We start from the raw sequence: 23,780 nt of genomic DNA on the forward strand, positions 1-23,780 counted from the left end.
TCAGATCAGCACACTGTTAAAATGTAGCTCCAGAGGAAGTCAGGAGTATGCAGTGGTGGAAAAGTATTTAGTTCCAATATACTACCCTGTACTAATAATACAAGCAAAAGTACTGCAATGAAAATGTTACTTAAAGTTTGAAAGTATTATCTGGAAAACACACTTAAGTGCTGAAAGTACTTCATACAGCAAACGTGTATCCATTAATTGTGACTGTTAGGTTATTATTACTCATGCACTAATATAAAAGCAGGATTTTACTGTTGTGGTTGGTTGAGGTGGAGCTAATGTATAACTATTTGGCAAAGAACTAAAACTAATGATTATTTTAATTCTGATTAGTTTCACCTTTAATAAACTGATTAGTTTGGAAAGATTCCCCAGAGCCCAAAGTGACACCTTTCCAGTGCTTGATCTGTCCACACAGTAGTACAAACCTCAAAATTATTAAAAACGAATGAAGATTATTGAAATACTGGAAAGGAAAAGCTGGAACCATGAAATGCCTTTGCATGAAAAATGACCCTGAATTTTCTGTCTCTTCACAAAATATTTCATCAAACCTGCTGAAGTTACTTGACAGATCAGAAAGAAAGAAATCAGAAAAATACTCATATACCTCTATAATGAAGGCCACATGCCCAAGAGCTGAGGCATCTGACCTGAGCTCCTCAGACTTGACGTAGACTGTCAGGGTCAAACACGTCAGTGGGCAGGGAAGCAGAACGCCGATGAGGTGCTGATTTCCATACTTACAGATGCAGTCTATCAGTCTGTGTCAGCCACTGAAGTCCAGACAACAAGCATCTTCTTTAGTCGCCTCTCAGGCGCTGCTGCTGAAGGCGTGTTATACGGTCTGCACAGTGTGACTGTTGCTGGGCAAAGTGAATTTGGGATGTTTCTTTTTTTAACATTTCTCCCTTCTTCCCTGTTTGGCTGTAGCACACAGTGGCGCCTATGAGCCACAGGGGGGCAGTGTTTGTTAGTGAAATAGCAGGTGAGGCGGCTTGCAGGGGCATTGAGTTCATACAGGGTTCTTATGAGAGAACAGAGGAGACAAAACAAAGGCAGACATCCTAGATAGCAAAGTGTGGCTCAGAGGAAATTCTGAGAATGCTCATTTAAAAGTCCTTGGGAGACAACATGTCCTCCAACAACAGCACTGACACATTCACGTCCAACACCCAGCATGTTTTGACACCGCATGGATGTTATGTAAAGTGCATTATGTAAACTGAGCTCTCCTCAACATCTTAAAAACATCACCATCCAAACGTTCTTTCATTATCTGAGCAAATGGGCCAGGAAGTGACCACACAACAGCTGGCTTCATTCTCTGACTGCAAATGAAAGACGCTTCGTTGCTTCTTTTAGCCACAAGTACAAAGTACTTTACCGAAGGCAAAGAGACAGAGATGTTCCTCTTAGTGCATGGTTAACTTCTCTCTTTAGCACGCCCTTCACTGGTCATGTAAAGTTTTCCATCAGACTTAAGGTAAACCTCTGATCTGTCCATACTGTGACTTTTGGGTTGGATATTCATGGTTCCCAGAAGCAGGCCTGTGCTAACTGTGCTGCCCTGGAACTACTCCACCATTACATGTTCCAAGCACACCATGACAAGGATTTTGGTTCATGACAAGCTGCCTTGAAAGGTAAGGGCTCCAGCCACTTTAACACAAGACATACCAGCACGGAATACGCAGATTGTCATGTCTAAACACATTCATGCTCTGCAGAGGACGAGCCCTTTTCATTTTGGACACTGCACATAAGATGTCTCACGAAGAGATCTCCACGTCATCAGCCCAACGCATTGACGGTCCAGAGAGGATAAACCCTTCAGATCTGAACGACCTCATGGACTTTGATCTGTCATCCTGAGGACAAACTTAGCATTTTAGCTCCACAACCATCAGGGCTCTTAGACAAACTGCTAGTCTGCTTTTTGTTGTAATTGCTGCCTTTGTTTTGGCGTGTGTAAAGACCATTGCACTGACAACAGAAGTCATATTTTTTCCATGTATTTTTTGTTTACTGCATATCTAACCTATATATCTTTTTCATCTTTATTTATGTATTTACTTTTGTTTTACTTTGCTGTGTGTTGAAAGGTTGCTGCTGGGTGGGGATCAGCCTTAACATTAATCTATCACAGAGGTAACTGTCACATGTGATGAGATTTGGGACTGTTTCTTCTACTGCATTTTTGGTGTCAGGGGCGAAGAAGGCAGATCAGATTTCAGGCAGCAACGACAGCATGGATGACATTTGTCAGGGGTGCCGTTTGTCTCTTTAACATCCTTTCTACTTGTTCTCAAACACACAAGAAGCACGTGACTTCTTGCAGGAGACCTGATGTGAGGAGCTTCTGAATGGCACATATATCAGTGGAACAACACTCTGAATGACGAGCACTGGTGATAAGAGGTGAAAGGCTGAACTCTCTGAGGTCACAGCCTCTGATGCTGTCAGTTTGATCCACACGTCAGCACCTCCTCCTTTGTTTTCCAGGACAGTTGGCTGAGCATGGTGCACTTTTCAAGCGCCGCCCTGCTTTACATTCATACAGTTACACACCCTCCGACCTGACGAGCGATACCGGTGATGAACACAATTACATGACTTGCTCAAGGGCATCAGGGCAGCGGCGGTTGGTGAAGAACTGGTTCATCATAATCCTGGTTTTAATACTGATGTGGACACAGAGCCAAATGTTCCAGCCTCATCAAATACCTCCTCGACATCCTGACGTAAGTCTTACTCACCTTCTTCTTTTCGCTGGGACTAACACACACGCACACACATACACATACATAGATTTACATTCATTTCCTGGGGGCTTACCCTAACCTTAACTCAAGCCTTCACCCTAAAGTTTAATGGCTTACGTTGTGGGGACTAGCTATTTGTCCTCATAAGGACGGCGAGTCCCCACAATGTGACTGTGTGAACAGATTTATGTCCCCAGACACAAGCACGCACACAAGCGCCTGCACACACTTGAACACACACCGTGGAGTCAGAGAAGACAGAGGAAGCAGACGGAGGATTCATTCGATTATTTTTCCAGAACTAATAATAATGCATGAGAAGAGGAAAGGTGCTCGTAAGTCAGGCTCAGGGAGTAATCCACATAATCACTGTCAACAGTTTTTACTGGAACTAGTTCTCTGATAGAAAAGATAAAAAGTGAAAAATTGCATGTGGGTTACATCAGAAATCTTTGACAAATATCTCGAAATCCCGGCACAGGTTCGCTTTGAGATTAGCTGTGTGTGAATTGCCCACAGCCCAAAGAGAACCAGAAAAGGCCTGAGGCTGGTCCTCACAGAAACAGAAATACAAGAACACACACAGCATACGCACAGCAGAACTGACGGTCTGCTTTACCTTTGGTCCTTGTGTGACCTGATTGACAGCTTTGATTGTTGAGTCATGGTGTTTTGGTGTTTTTTTGGTGTATAATATCATAGATTCAAATGTATTCACACACACACACACACACACACACACACACACACACCAGTCGGACAGGCTTGCAGCAGCCACCTCGAGGTTCTGCTTCTTAATGCATTTGCTTGTTTGTCCATTTCACACACATCACCCCAGCATGTGCTTAAGCTACACCTCCAAACCGTCCACCTTTAAGGTGTGCATGTGTGGAGGTGGTGTGTGTGTGTGTGTGTGACAGAGTTTAAACAGCTTTTTTTTTTTTTTATTAATTTCAGGTTTGTTTTGTTGGATTGTCAGAAATGTGTCCTTACTCACCGGTCACAGATTTCACACAGTGCCATCCACACTGTTATTTTTATTTTGTCACAATCATGGATCATACGCTGCCGGCTGACTGGACATGATGAACTGATAGACACGGCAGATACGAAGCAGCATTAGCATTCATTTGGGGTCTTGTTTTTGGCCTGATGAATTTAAATCCAATATTTACTCTCTTTTGATTCTTTTAAATGTTCCTCTATGTTCACCAGCTAGTTGCTAACGTTATCTGTCTGCAGCTTGGTGCATTAGTCGGTAAGAGGGAACCAACAAAGTAGAACTGTGGACCATAAAACTGGAACAATGAGCTGAAAGAGGCCGTGAAGCTGAGGGGGAGTGCAGAGTCGAGTGATAATTCTCTGTGAGCTGATCACCCTGAGACCTCGTTCACACTCATTCACTGTCGCGTCTGGATGAAACACTTGTTCGAGTTTTAGAGATTACAGTGGCAGGGCTTTGCTATCAGCATTTCCTTTTCACGTGTGCAGTTTGTCTTTGACCTATATGAGCTGAACTACTGTTAAATGACTGTGTTGTTAGTAAAGTAAAAAAAAAAAAAAAAAAAAAAGAAACTGATAGCGCATGTTTCATCTAAACCTGCAGGGGCGCTCCAGCTCTGCAGGTCGACGGCATCGACTGGGAGTTCAGTTTCCAGGTCTAGCATAAACTCAGTAATTTCGATGCCCATACAGCCTGAAATCCTTAAAATATCCCTGCTATAGATAACACATGAAAGTGGGGCACACCCAGCGGGTGATACTTTGATGTCTGTGGGTCGTCCCCCTCCATCACCTTCAAAGGAAACACTCACTCTAGAGTACAGACCAAAGCACAAGTTTGAGGGCAGTGCATATTTTTTTTTTTTTTTTTTTTCATCCCCAACGTGACATGACGCAGCAGTTCTAGCCGGAAGATTTAACAAAAAGCACAAGAGTTCAGTAGAAAGTAGTTAATGTCATCTAATGTCTTCCTTGCTTTTGCTATTTTATCGCTGTGGCTGAATCCATGTTTGCTTTTCAAGGGATTAATGATGAATAAAAGTGACCAAAAAGGGTTTGAAGTTAAACTTTTCTTGTATATTTATACGTGTGTGTGTGTGTTTTAAAGCAAACGTTATGCAAATTAACACTAACAGTCAGTGTACATACTGTATGTCCCACTCTGTCCCCGTTTAATGATTCTGAAGTCCTGTGGTTTCTGCTCTCTGTGTGCCAACAGATGCTCATTTTTTGGCATTTGTGGACAACGAAATTAAAGTGAGTGAGGCAGAGGAATAAGCTTTAACATCTGGATAACTCGCGTCGTTAACAGGCAATAGTAAAACAGTGTCAGAAAGGGCCAAACATTCCTGTGGAAAAGAAAGTAGACAGCACTGAAGTTAGAACGGGAGACAGATTGAGAGCAGAGTTTAAGAGTAGAGGGTGCGGATGGAGGACAAGAACTCTGCTGTACATTTGCATTAAAGACATGGAAATGGTAAAGGAGTTTTGAGCACTCGATGGCCTGCACGAGCTGTTTCCCCTCGGTGTCAGTCGGTGCATGTGAAATGATTGTTTTCACATGTGAAAAGCTGATGAGTCAGAAAACTGCAGGTTGCTGATGTGTCAAGTTATCACATGTGAAGCTGATGTCACTTCACATGTGCAACATGTGAACACTGCTTGTGGTAAACACTTTTCTGCACTTTTCTTTATAAGAAGTTTGTTAGGAATCTTGATTTCCATCCCCAGATGTTGTTGGTTCTCGGGACTTTTCCATTATCTATTCCAGAAACCAGAGCAGTGAAATCACCGTCACATTATCAGCATGTGGAGTGTGTGTGTATGTGGAGTGCTAACCAAAGTCAGGCAGAGCAGCTGACAGGTAAGAGTGATGGCTGCAGGATATAAAGCTGTCCGCATGGACATCATTCTCTCCAATAGAAGAGCACAGCGCTAACAGCACCTCTGAAATATTCATCACTGTTTCCATTTCACATGCTCTAATTGCCCTGTATCCATCTGATGGAGAGGAAGAGGAGCAGATCCAAACAAAGGCTGAGAGACATGGAGGGAGAGGAGGAGGACTCAGTAGTTAATGCACACTGTACTCAAGTGATTGTGCGCACCAGACACATATTTACACTTTACAATTCACAGTGCTCAAATATTTCATTACAGCACTGCAGTCTTAAACACACTTTTCACAGTTCTGTTGGCTTCATTCTAATTATTCATAACTATTACAATACTTTTAGAGTATTCTGCGATTGACTTTACTCAGCTTCTGTCTGTAGACCTTTTTCACAGCAGCAGGAAAAGCACAGGTGTAACTGACAGCATTATTAACAGCAGCATTTTACGTAGGTGATCTGTAGTTCCAGGGTCCTGGTGTCGTGTATGCTGGCTCACTGTCATGGCTTACTGACACACTAAATGGAACTGAACCATCGTTACTGAAATGTGTGTTACCTGTGCTTGAAAATGTACCTTTACGAGAGCCCTCGTCCCCGTTATGTCTTGATTAGAATCATATTCAGGATGTGGTGTGAAGCATAAACCTGTTTTTTTCATTTCCTGCTATGAGTCTCACAACATCACAGACAGTCTGTCATTTTAGTATGTTGTCACTTGTGCTGTCCTGACAGTGTTTTATCACACAATTTTTATTTCAATTCTATTTTAGACTATTTTGCCTCCATCGTACAACCTACAGTGCACGCTGTCGTCTGTATTACAATTACTACAGCAATTCAAGTCTGTGTTAAGCTAATGTGATATGCTTGTTTGCTGTATGTAACGTCCATACAGAGAGGACATCAGCGTGGATCTGCTGCAGGACAGCAGAGAGGATGCAGACAGACACCCTTCAATGGCAGCACTTTACAGGTGTGGTCCACGTGCAAACATCGCTAAAACACACACGAGGTTGCCTTCACTTGTTGTCATATCAGTGGGCCCCGTGCATGGTGTATCTGCAGCCGCTGTGGCCCCAAGAATTACATTTTTGACTATAAATGTGTTTTGACTCTGTCAGTGTTAGTGGGTGATGGTGGGCTGAGGGTTGGTCAATTTACAGTTCCCTATTCCAGTGTGAGGGGCCAATCATATTCTGTTCAGGGCCCCAAACGCCTTTAGCTGTCTGTGTGTGTGTGTGAGAGAGGGCGGAGAATACTGGCAGAGAGACCTGCACTCAGAGAGAGAGAGAGAGAGAGAGAGAGAGAGAGAGAGAGAGAGAGAGCAGGGGCAGGGCTCCGTCAGTCGGTCGGTATGTAGCAGCGGCGGAGCTTCTGCCGGGGATTACAAAGAGGGAAAAACGCGCCTTGGATAGAAAATATCACCTGCGGGATTAAAAAGAAAACCAGCCGAGGATGAGACACACACCGTCCGCCTGAAGGAGACTAAAAAATACGCCGTTATTCTGCTGAATTATCACCGTTTTTACGAAAATGGCGAACGACTCTCCGGCCAAAAGTCTGGTGGATATAGACCTGGCATCCCTGAGGGTGAGTGTGTGTCACAGACATTTTCAGGGTGCATTTTATTCTGTTCACATTCAGGAATAAAAACACAAGCATGTTGTAAGCAGTGCTGTTGTTGACACAGCCCCGCGGTGGCTTTTCTTTGTCTAATATCCGCTGGCATGGCAGGCCAGCAAACCGGGCGCAGCCGCTTCATACATCGAACCAACCCGATTCGAAATACTACGGGGAATCAATGAGGTCTGGTCCTCATATGTTTGTTTGTTTTTATGCTCTTTTTAAATCCAGGATCCTGCTGGGATTTTCGAGTTGGTGGAAGTGGTCGGAAATGGCACCTATGGACAAGTCTACAAGGTTGGTGTTAGCCCGTGTGTGTGCGTGTGTGTACGTGTGCGTTACAGCATCAACCTAGAGAACAAACGGGCGGAAACTGGAGCACAAACATGCATTTATGTATTTTTCCCCTCTCACGGTCTCAGGAACACGTTGATTATAACATGTCCCCTCCCCTCCTTCACTTGGGACCGGTGCTGTCTGGACTGGATTATCTCTGATAGCGTTTGGCCTCTCATGGCTTCACATCCATTCATTATTTTTTATTTTAGTGCTGCAAACATCATCCCAGTACACCTATTTTGGTCCCAAAGAGGTCCCACCTCCTCCTCCTCCTCCTCCTTCTCCTCCTCCTCCTCCTTGTTCTTCTCCTCTCATCCACACCCCAGTAAAATATTCCTTGCATCCTGCACGCTTTGCATTGCTCTGATCAGGCCAGCCCCATCCGTGCATGACAGCCTTCGCCACGCTGACCGACTTGTGCGCCATTCGGTGGGCGGTGTTTCATTGCGCATTTGTGCACACCATTGCCCAGCAGGCCTTTTGCTGGAGTGGCTCTGCTGCTGCATTAACGGGGATAGGCCTGTTCATCCCATCTCTCTCTCTCTCTCTCTCTCTCTCGCTCACACGCGCGCACACACACACACAGTGGAAAAGGCATTTGATGGAGACCCGGTGCTCCCGCAGCCCAGATTCCCACCTCCATTGAGATGAGCAGCGACATCCTTGTTGCCTGGTAGAAATGAGAGCAGAGGACTGGGCCAGAGCTGCTGGATCTGCCCAGGCTTCAGCTGAGCTCTTTAATTTGACAGTAATCACATGCAGCACTGTCGTGAGAGTGCATTTTGTTGTTGTATGTGGCTGATTGAAACCATGCTGCTGTGTGTCTGTGTGTGTGTGTGTGTATGTGTACTTTACCAAAGCCTTTACATTTCTGGATGCGGGTGGCTGCAGCAGGAACGTGGCTTGTTTGGAATTATGTCACATTAATGTCACGGGAGACAGAAGGCAGCTATACCTGATATTCCCATAATCCTGACCTGCTGGCGTCAGATGACCTTACTGACCACAAACTGCAAAGCGCTGTCTGTCTGACTGTCATGTGCTCGTGGATGGAGAACACAGCCATTTGCTATTTTTCTCTTCTTTGTAGCATTGCAGCAGTGTGGGTTAGACAAATCCAAATGATTTTGGAACAAATCCAAGTGAAATTCACCTTGACTTGAGGTGCAAATGTGGAGTAACTCAACATGCAGGTGTCCACAGTTAGTACAGCTTTGATTTGATTGATTTTACGTAGCAGTCCTTTCTAGCATTGATATTTAGCTTTTCTAGCATTGAGCACTGGTTGATGATAGTTGCTCATGTGACATAAACCGTCAGCACATACAGAACAAACATTAAATCATGGTTTAATGGCCTTGAATTATAGACCTTGTTGGATCCGTCCTCCTCTAAAACAAGAGTCGTACTTAACGCTTGGATGTTGACGTTGGCTGTTCGCACCGCTGAATGCGCCAACTTCCACATGGCACCGGAGGCAGCTTCTGTGTGGCAGAGTCAGAGGTGATTGTGTCGCCACATGATGAAGACGCGCACCTGGAGACAAGTTGATTGTGTGGAGGTGGAAGAGCAGCAGCATCCGCAAGTGGCCAAGCTCCATCCTCGGGCGCTCTCATTACTTCTGCTGCAGTTACCCTCAGTGGTGTTTGCACAGCAACCTGGTAGCATGACGTGTGGAAATTTCCTCGGACAGCTTCTGACATGTTCTGCTCGGCACCGTAATGTAAAAAATGGATTTTTTTGGTGGCCGCAGGGGTCCATTGGTGTCCACACGGACCCTTGGAGACGTGAGCGGGTGATAAGTGGACAGTGTATTTTGAGCTTTATTCTGCTTCTTGTATGACACAGACTTGCTGTTGCTGTGCACGTTCCAGGCTGAGGCTCATGGCAGACAGCACAAAGCCACTAACATACAGTACGGTGTGCTCCAGGATATCATAAAGTATATATGAGGAGCCATTTTGGGCCTCAAAGTGGTGCGTGAGGAAGCACAGCTGAAGGGGATGTTACTCTGCAACAAAATTAGGTTGTGAGACTTTGACTGTGAATCATCATTGTATGGACGTCAGTCGGCTGGAAGCCCGTGCACATCACAGCTGTTAAGTCTTTCTGTCACACGGTGATGGGGGTTACTCAGCGCAGTAAATATCCAGCAGTCGGAGCAGGAGCGGTCTGGGCTCAGAACAATCTCAAGGTCTACTGTATCTCCAGCTCTGCCTCTGAGGATTAGACCAGCGACCAGCAGCCTTCAACGATTCCACCGCGGAGACGAGTGTCACTTTGAATCAGATTGTGTGGTCATGGACAAGGAGGACGGCCCCGAGGCGAGCCTCAGTGAACGCCTGGCCCGCCGTTACCTCCGCGGCGTGGACTGATGAAACGTCGCCTCATAATTAAGCGCGGTGACGGCCGTATGAGTGTGTTTGGAGAAAACAGTACCACGGATATCTTGATTTGCTTTTGTTTTTATTGTATTAGTGTTTTTCTGTGGCTCGGGGGAGGACGGCGGCGGCTGTAAACGTTTCATTAAAGCAGGGGACAAGTGGCCGTGGGAATGCTCAGACACTCTGGGACACATATTAACCTTGACATTTTGAGTTTAGTTCCTCAGGATTTGGTGAATCATAACCACGTTTGGGTGAGGATGACCCAAGCTCGTTTTTTTTTTTGTCTGCACCGTCTGCCTTGCAAACATCTGACTCAAAAGTGTGTGTGTGTGTGTGTGTGTGTGTGTGTGTGTGTGTGTGTTTGGGTCTGCACATGTGCACTTGATCCTCAACACTTGGTGATTGGTTGGGATTCCCAGACTAGCAAATAGCAGCATAGTGGGACTGACTGAGGCTTGTTGCAGCTGTGTGCACCAACAACAGCTGTTGGGATGGAAAAATAAAATGGGGGTGGTTGAGAGAAAAAAAAAGAGGAAATGCAACAGAGAGAGAGAGGAGCACCCACCCTTTAATCACCAAACGATCCATCCTGAAGAATCGGTTAATCTGTGATCGGTTTCTGAAATGTTCACTTTTTAAGTGAAAGCAGCTGTCGGCACGCTTTTATTACCACTTGTTTTTCATGACATTTGATACCCATGTGGCCAGCAGCCTCTCTTCTTCAAAGACAGTAACAAGTTGTATTTAGAGTCATACGTCTGGGGACAGTAGGACTTGATCTCATTTATCGTACATTCATCAAGAACAAAACTCCAGCAGTCAACATGAGCGAAGACAGAAACAAAACCACGAATAGAAGAGCCTGAACTTCAAACAGCAACCAATAGCAGCAAGGTCAGAGGACAGCGTGTCTCTGTGTCCATTAAACAGCAGGAGGGTAAGGAAGAATTAAATCAGAGCTGAAGAAAGAGGCAGGAGGAATTTTTAAAACTCTGGGGTGAGACCACACTCAGCATGTGGGGCTGGGAATCCCCCTCTCTGAGGAAATGGTTTAACCCATTTATGACTTGCTGACTTTTAGACTCACTCAGCTTCTCTCCTGCAAACCGCTGCTGTAATTGGTTCAGCCTCACTGAAACTGGCTGCCTTTGAGTTTAGAGAGAGTCCAAGACGAGCAAACAAGTCAAACTTGTGGGATTTTTTTTTTCTTCTTTTTTTGGGTTTGATTCCCTAAAATGCAGCAAAGCCGGAGGTCGTTAGCTCGCTCAGTGCGGCCGTCGGCAGGGAGCGAGGGGATGTTTGTGAGGAAGCAGTGATACGGTGGAAGTCATCAGTGCAGCGAGGAGAAGTCGGTGGCTTTGCTGTGATGGCCTGATTAGAAAACCACAGCCCTGTTCCTGTCGCTCTTTCCTGCATCCTCCTGACAGTCTGAGGCACTGACTGAACCCTGCTGACGGGGTGATGTGGACATGCAGTGCAGATAACAGTGCTGCTCACGTGCAGATCATCATGTGGACAATGTCACTGCAAAGATTAATCAGATTATTGTCCAACAATATAAAGTATCAGTTTAAACTAGTGGAGGACTGCGTTTGATGATTATTTACGTCAGCAATCTGATCATTGTGCTGTGGATTATTACAGTCAACAATCATTTAGAGTAGAGAAAAGCACCAAACTCTCATATTTGCAATAAAAGAGGCATAATTGCCATTTTTGCTCGGAAAAAAAAGTCTTAAAACCCTCTTAATGTATCTAGGTGCTCCATATATTATCTAAATACTGTACTACTGTACAATATGAAAAGAAGTGTGTGTATTTTTTATGTGAAAGTCATAAAAACCGAAGATAATGAGCTTTAATCATGAGACGCGAGAACTTTGCCTTGAGGCCAGATTGAAACTTTATCACTGACTTTAAATGAATAATGAATTTGAAATGAATGGAGCTCAAGCGTGCGCCACAGTCAGATTGCACGGCGGGACGATCTCTCTTTTCTCTCGCTGATGAGGGCGAACCCTCTGCTGTGCCGCGCTGCAGCCTTCGCTCTCTAACCTGTCATTTCAGTGGTATGTGAGGATTTCTCTGGAGCCTTCCTGCGTCTTACCAGGGAAACTCCGGCGCTGGATATCGTGCAGTGGAGACGACGGCTGCGTGTCTGCTGAGATGTTCTCTTTAAAGCAGCAGTGGCACGGTCCTCTCTGTGCACTGCTGGCTTTGCTTTTATACTTATAACTTACGTCCATGCTGTGCAGTCTAGAGAAGGACTGAATGTCATCAAAGCTCATCAACTGATTCTTTCATTGGCGTTGGTGGTTTTTCCACCAGTTTATCAGTTTCAGGCAGGAAGCTTTTATTTTTTTTTAGAGTTGCAGCTCATGATCTTTTGCATTATTGATAAATAAATCAGTGTAGAGCTCAAGGCAGTGTCTTCAGTATGCTATAGGTTACAGTCTACCACCCGAAGGTGTCCTGTTTTCAATAATAAAAACAGTAAATCGTCACATTTCAGGAGCTGGAAACAGGAATTTAAGTGAAAATGATGCATATACAGATAGAAACAGAAAAACCAGCCTCAAAGCAGTTTCACTTCCTCAGCTTCTCTTCAGCCTGGCCTTGTCACAGGAAAGATGCTTGTTTTTTTTCTGTTGCTGATAAGGTGAAGCTGAGGAAATGCACTGAGTGCATGGCTGATGTTCTCCTGTAAGTCCACATCAGGAGCTGAAGAACCGTTCACGCAGGAAGACGTCATGTGCAGGTTGACAGTCCACAGATCTGCATCGTCAGGACAGTACTGGCCTTGTGTTACATACTGGGTATTGACCAGTTAGTGCTGCAGCCACAGCGACAATAAAGGCCATTAAACATTCAAAGGAGTTTGAGTTTCTTTGGTCAACACTCTGGCTGGAAAAATGTCATGACTCTGAAGTTTTACTGTCCTGTAATTGTCTAGTCACTGAGTACTCTCTCAAGTTCAAATTTTATTTACTATATTACCAAATTAGTGGCAAAACTCCTTAACACAGCTCTGACCAACAGTCCAAACCCCCAAAATATTCAGTTTCCAGTGACGTGACACACAGAAAAGCAGCAAATCCTCCCACTGCAGAAGCAGAACCCAGTGAATGATGTTACATTTTGGCTTGACAAATGTCTTAAACGGTGAATTAATTGTCAAAAATGTTGCTAATTAATTTCCAGCCGACTAACGTGTTGATTAATCAACTAATGGTTTCAGCAGTGATGAGAGCAATTGTCTGGGGGAACGCTGGCTGGGGAATAACTGCATTAGCTGTAAGATATTAACCCAAATAATTGCTCTTCAACTGCTTTAGCTTCAAAATAAACATCATATTACACACCTTTCTTTAATTTCTATTGCTTTCCACTCATCCCAGTTGTATGGGGAGCTATTTATAGGGTGGCTCCACTCTGTAAAGTGGTGGAACTACAAAGCTGTCAGAAGGAATAGACTCATGCAAAGCTGCCTCACCGACCTTCCGGCTATTCAAACTGGAATGTTAGTCGTGTCTGCTGTGACCTTTCACAGCACAGGAAGTGCAGTGCGGCCGCGACCAACAACAGCAGCAGCGGTAGTAAAGCTGTGTCTCCACGGGGAACTTTTCTTTACAGTCAGACCTGCTGGTATCTACTGTGACCTTTCCAAACAGAAGAAGTAGAAGCTCTGCCGCTGATAGCAGCGACGGGAACTTGACTTTGTCACGGTTCGCCGTGGAGAAGTCGGGCCGCTTTGTGTGCACTTAGCCATTGTTTCCAATGAGCAAACAGTGAATGTGTCAGTGTGGAGGTTCACCACGAGAGCACCAACACCCAACAAAGTGACTTCTTTTTAAAGCTTAAGCCTTCCGACCACATTTCATATTTGATCGACGTCGATCTTCAGCGTGGTTTGTCTGATGGTGTTTGAATGTCCTCACAGTGCTAACTGCTTCTTATGGCTCGCTCCTTGCACTCAGAGGATTAATTACTAGAAGTCCAAATGCATAATTATAGATCCAGAGCACTGCACTGTTAAGAATGCGGCAGCGAAGATGACACGTTGATGATGTATTAAACGCAAACACAAATGGTATCAAAGAGCGATCATTAATAGGTTTTCTACTTTACACAAAGGTGACATTCTTCGTACCCTTGTTAATGAGTCTGTTAGCAGTGTCCAGCACGCCTGCTAGCTACAGTTAAGCTAAAAATAAGACACAGAGGCTCAGACAGTATCTGGGTCACGTTCTTTGATGCTCACTGTGTGGACTGACTGTGCTGCTGCTGCTGATTCTCAGAGGATACAAGTAGCCAGATTTATGTGTTTTGTTTCGTATTTACAGACTTTATGACACATTTCTGTCCATGCCAAAGATAGTGAGGACACCTTTCGCTCAGGTGGAGGCTGAACCTCTTCCTCCTCATCACGTTGTCGTCACATTGCGTCCATCATAAACTCAACTTCTGGAAGGTGGAGTCTGTGAAAGTGAACGCTCCATTAATTAATGACTGTCACACCCTGTCTTTATTTCCACCTCGTCACCGTCATGTGCTTTGACACTGCTCCAGCTGATATCACACCCCCTTTTTATTCTCTGCATTTTACTGTTGGCAACACGCTTCCTGGATATACGTTGTGTAGCCAGCAGGCAGCAGGGTGTGAAGGCACAGACAGGAGAGGCTGTGACAAAGCTCACAGTGCTGCTCAGCTGCAGAGACGCACGGTTAAACACCAGACGACTGCTCTGTTTACTCCACCCAGCCACTCAGGTCCAGTCCTGAGCTCGGATGAAGATGGAAAAAGCTGTCCCTTCTCTTCCTTGGTTACTTAGAGCCCATCCTTGATGTGGAATGCAGGGTCAGGCTGCAGGAGGAAGAGGAGAGATGTTGGGATTAAGCAGTGGAGGGAAAAGGCTTTGAAATGAGGGATGGATTGAAGAGGGGAGAAAAGAGCAGCAGAGGAAGGTCACTCCAGAGCATCCCTCCTCCTCCTCCTCTTCCTCAACCCTGCTCACGCGCCCCCGTGGGGTGAGGAGGAGCTTGAGGGGGAGGCCGTGATGGAAGGCACCATGGTGGCTGTAATCCCTCAGCATGAGCCACCACACGCTGAGAGGAAGAGGAAGGAGCGATCAGGATGAAGGCTGAAATATATTAAAAAGCACGCTTACTCTTCAGTTTTCCACATTATTTAGATGCAGTAGCTCAGATTTGTATGGCAGAAGCTGCTTATTTCAGAAGAAGGTGCAGCCATTCTGGCACCAGTTTTGTTTTTATACTGTGAGAAATTCCCTGAACTTCTCAAGATGTTGGAGACTTTAGTGGATCACGGACTGAAAATCTCCTGATCTGAAAAAAAAAAGAGAGCACATTTCCATAAAAATGATGCTGCGGAAGCGTGTTTGACTGTAAGACTCTCCAGTGGTCTCTCAGGCTCGGCTAAATGCCTAAAATTGAAATGTAAATCCAGACGGCAGCATCAGCTGTGTGTTTGTCCCACTGACTCGACTCTGAAAACTCATCATAATTAACAAATTACCCCCTTTTATTGTTTTGTTTTATCTCTGCCAGGCATTGTTATATAATGTGATTACTGTACTGTTAATGTGGCGTCGGGTGGAGCGATGGATGCATGCAGGCAGTGCAAACAGATGGCTTGTTGTCGTAGCGGCGGGGCAGTGATGCTGAAGAGACAGAGAGGGTATTAACTGTATGTCTCTGCCTGTTGGGTCAAGTGGAGCTGCTGCACTTTCATATTGGAAACCAACACAGTATTTTTTGGCACCGACCAAATACGTCCCTAACACCAAGAATTCCAAACGATGTCGAGTCAGCGTCATTATTTTCTGTAAGTACTCACAGATCCTGATTAGAATCATCATTGTGTAGAAACACTTGTCCATATCAGTCAAATGAAGGTGATCAATGAAGATATCATGTGGTTATTAATACTGCTCAAGAGCCCACAGCCCCATCAGACGACAGTGTTTACTGGCAGGAGCAGTGTATCCAGCCAATGTATTCAAATGAAATGTAACTTTTTAAAGATAAATCTCCTCTTTCCCAGATGAAGACTGCTCTCTTAAAATCTGACTCCAAATTCAACCCCGAGTCCAAAAGTCCAAACGCTGGGTTGCTGAGTAAAATGTAAATAAAAACAGAATGCAGTCATGTTGTAAATACAGTTATCCAAAGTGTTCCTGAGTCCATGTAGTAATCTCCTTTATCCAATCATGTGTTCACAAAGTGGTGAACCTCTCTCCATCCTTGCTTGTGATCGACTGAGCCTTTCCAGGATGCCCCTTTCATACCCAATCATGGTACAATCACCTGTTACCAATGAGCCAGTTCAGTCATTATCCATTCATCTGGCAACGTTTCGCTGTTTTTCATTGTATTTTCATGTCACATCAGTGAGTAAAATGGAGCCTTCACCCTGCCAGGCCTATATGTTTGAGTCTTTTGCTTCAAAAACATCCAGTGGTTGTGCTTCTGCCTCTCTTGGCCTTCACTGTGTTGTGTTAGTCTTGGGGATGTCTGGAGTTAAACTGTTCAGCTTCACTGGTTCTCGTTGTACATCTCTACAGATAAGTGTATCAAATGGCTGAAATGTGGGCCTGACTTGGAGCTGAGGTCGTGGGGTTGGTCCTCTGCATGAACAGACCGTTGTATGGCTTCAAAAGACGGAGATCTGTAGTATATTAGGTTGATTATACTCCTGTTAGGGACAGACACTACTTTGTGTTTGCCTTTCAGTCCAGGGTACAGTCACTCTGATAAGCAGGCGATGCTGATAGACACAGTGATGTAGGCTTTATGGAACTATGAAGTGTTGGGAGCAGAAAGTTTCTATGATTAATAATTGCTTCAGGGGGCAGAGAAATGTTTGTTTTAGTCTCAGCTTGCTGGATATTTCCTGTATGGTAGATCAATCATGGTTCAATAACTGACGAGCCGCAACCTCTAAATACTCAACATCCAAGCGACCAAAAGTCCAGATGGAGAAGCAGCTTGGGTCAGAAAACGACAGGAAAATGTAGAAAAGGACAGATTTATGTGACGTTAAAGAGGCTGCATCACTTAATGTTTTCAACAGGTGTCAGGACGTGTTTAGTTATTCGAGCAGTTTGTCATTATATCAGGTTGACACAGATGCTGGTATAGCTGGAAATTAGACAAGTTGACAGCTCTGTGAAGTCACGCTGGTAGATGCCCATGTGGTAGGCTCATCACGGCCCTGAACCACAGGGTACATAAACACATCTATCATTTTCTTTGGACCACACCATGAATCTACAGCCATGCAAGCGGCGCTTTGAGCCGAACGCTGAAGTCAGCGGACTAAAATGTTCACAACGACAATGCTAACATGATGATTTGAAGCGTGTTCACAATCTTAGTTCAGCATGTTAGCAAGCTAACATTAGCTAGTTCACAGTAAACAGCTGAGGCTGATGGGAATGTTGTCAGTTTCACAGGTGTTCGGTCATAAATCAAAGTACTGGACCGGCGTTGTTGAATGGAGACTCGATGGTAGCACTAGACTGAAAGTCTGAATGTGTTCACCAATCTCACGGCAATCCGTCCTACAGTTGTTGAGACATTTCAGTGAAAACCGTGAATATCAACCTCACCAGAGTCATTAGGATGAATCCTCTGGGAACCATGAACTGGCTCCTTTTGTTAGCGTAATGTCTTAACCATGGTCGGCCAATAAAAACAAGAGAAACGTCCTCAACATGTTTGCTTAATGTGGCTCGTTGTCGTCTGGAGGCACTTGTTCCTTAAAGCAGATGGCAAACAGTAAATCCAGCCGTCCAGTTACAGCTGCTCACCAGCGAAATGAAGTAGGAGCTTTAGGAACTTGTTACGTAAGGACACAATAAGAGTGCGGGCACAGTGAGACGGTGGAGCTGCTGGATTCACAAAGGTCATTATCGTGGGGGCAGAGAAGCCCCAGCAGAAGCAGTGCCAACCAAATAATTTCCATGTTATTTTCATAGCTTTTATCAGGATGTGTGGGTCTGTCAGTTTTCTCCCATCCTTGGATTTGAGCTCAGCTAAATGGTCATGATGAGTTAAGACACACACACACACACACACACACACACACACACACACACACACACACACACACACACACACACACGCCCCTCTTTCCTCCCAGGACTCCACCCTTATTGATTTTCCACAGCTCTGCCTAGCATCTTGTACAACAGCCCTTTCATTCTGTTATCTGTGACCTGCTCCTGGCTGATAAATCCCACTGAAAGCCTCTCTGTTCAGAGCCAAAATGGCCGCCACCTGGGCGCCGCATTCTCTGAGTTGGGAGTAGGGGGGCTTTTAGATGGTCATGTGCCCACATTTACTCAAGTAAACAAGGGATGACGTTTCAAAGCAACCAAACTCACTTTTATTTTTCGGTTTAGTGAATGACCTGAGCGGTGCGGGCCGCTGGACTGATGTGCAGGGTTGTGCACACATGCATGGTTTAAAGTATGTGTCATATACCACCTTACTGATTCCTGGAGATCACTGGGTTTTATGGAGGCTGCAGAATGAGTCCACTGCAGTCATTATGTAGTAGGGAAGGTGAAATAGCCATTTTGTTGCTTGTTTGGTAATCTCTCTGTGTTTGTGTGTGGTGTTGCTGTCCCTTATCCTTTCCTTGGTTGCTTACTCTGATTTGTAGCAGCATGCCTGTGGTTTGACACCACTGACTGCAGGCCTGAGGCTCATCAGAAGAGTGTATGAAACACAAAACCCAGCCACTTTCCTTCAACTTTTGTCTCCATTTTTGACCTAAAACTTGCATGCATGAAATAGTCTCTGGATATTTTATGTAGAATTAACAAGAATAAACGATTAGCAGGGACAGTCTTCAGGCCACAAGGCGAATGCTCTGTCAGTCTATGGCTGACTGTACAGTTTGTACAGCTGGCTGAAAGTGGCACAGTTTGGTAAAGGAGGCTAATCGTTCCGGGAATAGTTTGCATTAGTGCGGAATGATGAGCCTTGGATTATAGATTTGTTTTTGAGATCTTGTTTGGAGAAGAAGTTATTTCTTTTCCGGCGATGAGACAAATTCTTGGCCGGGCCTTCCTTCCTCCAGCCAATCAGGCTCTTGCTAAATGCTGCACTCGCATGACTGAATAAGAAGTGGACTAACTGTCCTCCCAGATAAAGGCACAAGCCAGTGTCCCTCCTGTTGGCTTATTAAAGTCCCTCCCCCTCGACACGCACACACACACACCAGCTAACTCTCAGCGTCTGGTTGAGGCTCTTAATGACAGTTGTTGGCCTGTCTGAGCTTCTGTGGTTTAAACGGGTGGACATGGTGGACTCTCTGCGTGTGTGTGTGTGTGTGTGTGTGTGTGTGTGTGTGTGTGTGTGTATTGGAGGGGTGGGGGGGTGGTTGTACTGTATGGGTGGCCATCTGGAGAGGGAAACAAAGCTGCTATTGGGTGGGGGTGGGGGGCTGTTTGTGCTGGGTACAGGCTTGGGAGAAGTTTTGAGGAGCAGAGTGCTGAGGTGAGGGAGAAGTTCGTCTTGTAGTTCAATGTGAAACTTGTCTTCTTTTGGGGAGAGGGGGTGTGTGTGGTCAGTCATCCTGTGACACACCTGCACCAGTCATCTGTCTCTGCTTCCAGTTTTCAGTCTGAAGAAACACACTGCAGCTGTTTCAGTGATGTTGCCAGAAATCTTCCAGCAATCCTCGGAGATCGGTATCTGGGTAGATTTGGGGTCAGAAACAGGCCGTTCGGTTCCATTGTCATGGTTCATTTTTCATGTGCAATCATGCACAAGTTGAAGTAGTTCTTATCAAAGTTTGGGATTTTGGATGGAGGACATCCAGCTCCGTCATCATGGAAATGTTTGGTGCATCGTCCAGAAGCTGAGACTCCAGACTTAAAACAGACGGCTCAAAACTCAAACATCCTCAATTTTAACACGATATAATCGCAGCATATATATATGAAAGTAGCGTTTTTTTAGCGTTCTCTTTCTGAGAACAGAATGAAACACAAAACACGTGTGACAGCAGAGATACTGTCGATGCGAGACGGTCACAGACACAGGATGAACATGACGCGTAGACATGTATTTATTCATCTGAACCCACCAAAGGTCTTCATGACGGTGTTAAGCAGTTTTAAGGTGTTTTTGTAGATGAGGTTTGGCAGGGAGGTGAGTGTCTGACTCAAACTCACACTGACGGCTCACACCGAGTGTTAATTCAAGCTGCCACAATTAATCGATTAGCTGTGAAATGAAATTAATCTGCAACTCTGTTGATCACGTGTTCTGTGGTAAGTCAGACTCTAGTGAAAAATGCTCCTCTCGCTGCTCTTCATCCACAAAATGAGCCTCATGTTGTCAAAGTTTTGTCTGGCCAGCAGTCCAAAACCCAAACTTGTTCAATTTTCTGACCCACAAGATGCATCAATGTAGGTATCCTCACATTTGAGAAGCTGGAACTACAGAATGGTTGACATATTGGCTTTATAAATGATGAAGAATGATTAATCAATTGTCAAAATAGCTGCCAATTATTAGAAATAACTTGTTCCTCTAAGAAATGTTTCTGGAAGTCAGAGTAGAAATCTGAACCTTTTTCCCATTATTTCACCATATTCACTGTTTGTCTTACACACATTCTCTCTCTCTCTCTCTCACACACACACACACACACACACACACACACACACACACACACTTGTTGCGGTAGCGATGATAAATCCTGTTTTCTTTCACGGCGCTCTGTGGCTTCTTTCAGGCCTGCACACAGTGAGGCAGCTGGCAGTGACGACTGACGGCCTCATTAGCTTTTGTTTTCATCTGCCTCAAAACACTGTGAGCCGGTCTGAGCTGTCACCTGACCACAAACCACGCCGTGTGATTGGGCCCCGGCCATGAGCCCCAGCCAGCTGACCAGAACCCAGGCCGCTGATTGGGCCAGAGTTTCTCAAAGCACTTCCTCCTGTAGCCGGGCAGAATCTGTGCAAACTCCCATGAGTACTGAGGGGTTTGAAAACACATATAGGCTGCAGTCAGGAGAGAAGCACTTCCAACTACACGTACACGAGCCCTGTGCAATGCGTAGACAACTGCATTTGAATGATTTGTAAGATTCATTCATTAGATATTCCTGTCAGTATATCAGGAGCTTTATCTTGATGGTTCCATGTTAGATGTTAAACACGCAGGCGTTCAGCTAAAGAGAAGACCTGTAAATACTCTCCACCGATGAGACCAGGTTTTCATCTGTCCGTGCGGACATTTGGAAAGGGCTCCTGAATGCAACCGTTGTTCGTGTTACCAGGCAGATACCGAAAATCAAACGCACCTCAGACGCTCATGCGGGGAGGGGAAAGCTGCTGGGACTGACTTTGAGTTGTTAAAGGAATAGTCTGACATGTTTTTTGGATGTTTCCTTGTTTGCACTCGGAGCCTGAGTCACAGTGGACGATCAGCATCAGTTTCCTCTCTGTGCACCCCGTCCAGAAATAGGCCTGATGCAGCTCAGCGTAGCACAGCGACTGAAGGCAGGAGAGCTGCTCAGAGCTCAGTTCATCAGGTGACACGCTGTCGAGCGTCTCCTTTGATGCTTCGTGCACGTTTTCAGAAATGTTGAATTGACCCTTTAAATCTGAATAGTGCTTGTTTGACTGAATGATGATGGGTTTTTGGGGAAAGGTACACCATCACAGCTGTAGTACTGAATACTGAACCTCAGTACATTTCATTGTACAGCGTTGTTCTCTCTCAATGTCTTATTCTTGTATTAATTTATTATTCTACCTGCCTGCCCACTAAAGCCAAATACATTACATATCTCCTTGTTTTATAAAAGATTAATGTTTTTTTTCTTATCCCTGTGCAAATAAAGATTAAAATGATGATGAGTGACAACCAAATTGTGTTTGTAGCATCAGAAGCTGTCACCCACTGAAAGTTGGCATCTTAATGCTTTGTGTCACGTTCTTCAGTCTTTGATTTCTGTACTGAAGTCAAAATAATGTAACATAAAAAGTATTTATAGTATTTTTAAGGCAGATGTTTAAAAAAAAAAAAAGTCCCTCGTTCCAAAACCAGCATTGAAAACCTTCAAACAGCACCTGATCTGGGGCTCCCCAGAGTCGGGCCGGGAACCTTTTCCATCTGACCTCATTTCCCATCATCTCTTTGACTTTTTAACAGATGCATTAAAATCCCCAAAAATTCCGACACACACACCAAACGTCCCACTTTTTGTAGACTCACCTCTGTCACTGGCTGGTGTATCTGACCTGCGATCATGGCAGACAGTCTGTGAAGAGGCCTGTTTTCTGTTGTTGTGGATGTTCGGCTATTGGATGGTTGCTGCTCTGCCTTGAGCATGATGACAGCAGCTGGTACGCGGGTCACTGTAGGGTCAGATATGGCAGCCATGATGCCCACTGCTGTTTTCCTATATGACTGCCCTCCCTCCGGCTGTCCTCTTTTCACCAGGTTACCGTGGAGACTGGTTTGTAAAGTCTTTAGCAGGCTGACATTCGGCGTGGAAAAGGAGGGGATCTGGCTAAATGACCTGCAGCGTCTGATGCTGCAGAGATGACAATTCTGCTGTGTGGAGATAGTGTCATGTGGAAATCAGTCAATCGAACGAGGGAAGTTTTTAGCTTTCTTTTGAAAATATTCAGTGATTTGGCTTCCTGATACCTGGAGGTCAGCTGTTACTGGAAACCTCCAATAAACCAGCAGCAGATGATCACAGTGTTCTTGAAGGCAAATGTTGGTTAACGATGTAGCTTGGTCCTCGTCCATCTGCGTAACTATGGAAACATACATTGTGCTCTCTAATGATGTCACCGAGTGGCAGCATGTATAATGAGAACGGTAATGGACCGAGGTAGCTGCCCTGTGCAACCCCAAAACAGATGTCATGTTTCTCAGACACATGATCTCCAAGACTGAAGGAAAACTTTCTCCCTTTGATGTATTTTTGAAACCAGTTTAACTCCCAGTCAGACAGACCAACCAGCTGTTCAGGATGATTGATGAAGATATGATGGTCAATCGTATTAAACGCTGTACTTAGATCGAAGAGGACAAGAACTGAGACCTTATTTTCATCAGAATTTAGTCTGAGGTCGCTGATTGTTTCAGTCAGAGCAGTTTCAGAGCTGTGCTTTGTTCTAAAGTCTGACTGAAATTCCTCCAGAATGTTATTTTCTTTGAGAAACGAGTTCATTTTTCAGCATCTTACTGATGAATGGAAGGTTGGATATCTGCCTGTAGCTGGTGACTGCATTGCTATGAAGTTGGGTCTCTTTAGTGATGGTTTTACAGCAGCTGTTTTAAACACATTGGGGAAGATGCCTGTTTGCAGAGATGTATTTATCATTTCCAGGACATGACTTGACACACTTTCAAACAGTTGAGTGTAGATCTGTTGTGACAAGACACACTTTTTAATAGCCTTTCTTTAAAGTAAACAAAATAATTAGGCTGATATGCAGTTTTGAAGCACAACAGCAGCACTCAGCTGCCAACAGGCACAAAACAAAAGATTTTTATTTTTAATAAATTCTATTATATACTACATTAATTACAGCTAGTAGCTGTTGTCCATCTATTTGGTGCACTATGGGGAAAATGCTAAAACACTGTGTGATTTTACAGGACCACCACAGACTGGTTGTGTCAGCTGAAGGGCCCAAAGCAAACTTATAGAGCCGTCACTGATCCATGGGAAAAATGTCCAGATCAGCCTTAATCCT

At 44.8% G+C, this 23,780-nt stretch overlaps 1 protein-coding gene across 7 annotated transcripts in view; it reads left to right on the forward strand.

Annotated features, from left to right (window-relative positions):
• The first annotated feature begins 6,991 nt into the window (after positions 1-6,991).
• Positions 6,992-23,780, forward strand: part of LOC143330310 (mitogen-activated protein kinase kinase kinase kinase 4-like) — an 89,417-nt gene continuing 72,628 nt past the window's right edge. For all 7 annotated transcript variants that reach the window (XM_076746781.1, XM_076746782.1, XM_076746784.1 and 4 more), the window contains exons 1-2: positions 6,992-7,261; positions 7,526-7,591. In XM_076746781.1, the coding sequence (XP_076602896.1) occupies positions 7,205-7,261; positions 7,526-7,591 (123 nt within the window). In that variant the 5' untranslated portion in view covers positions 6,992-7,204. The remainder of the gene's footprint in view (positions 7,262-7,525; positions 7,592-23,780) is intronic.

This window comes from Chaetodon auriga, chromosome 13, assembly GCF_051107435.1.
Source record: "Chaetodon auriga isolate fChaAug3 chromosome 13, fChaAug3.hap1, whole genome shotgun sequence".
NCBI lineage: Eukaryota > Metazoa > Chordata > Actinopteri > Chaetodontiformes > Chaetodontidae > Chaetodon > Chaetodon auriga.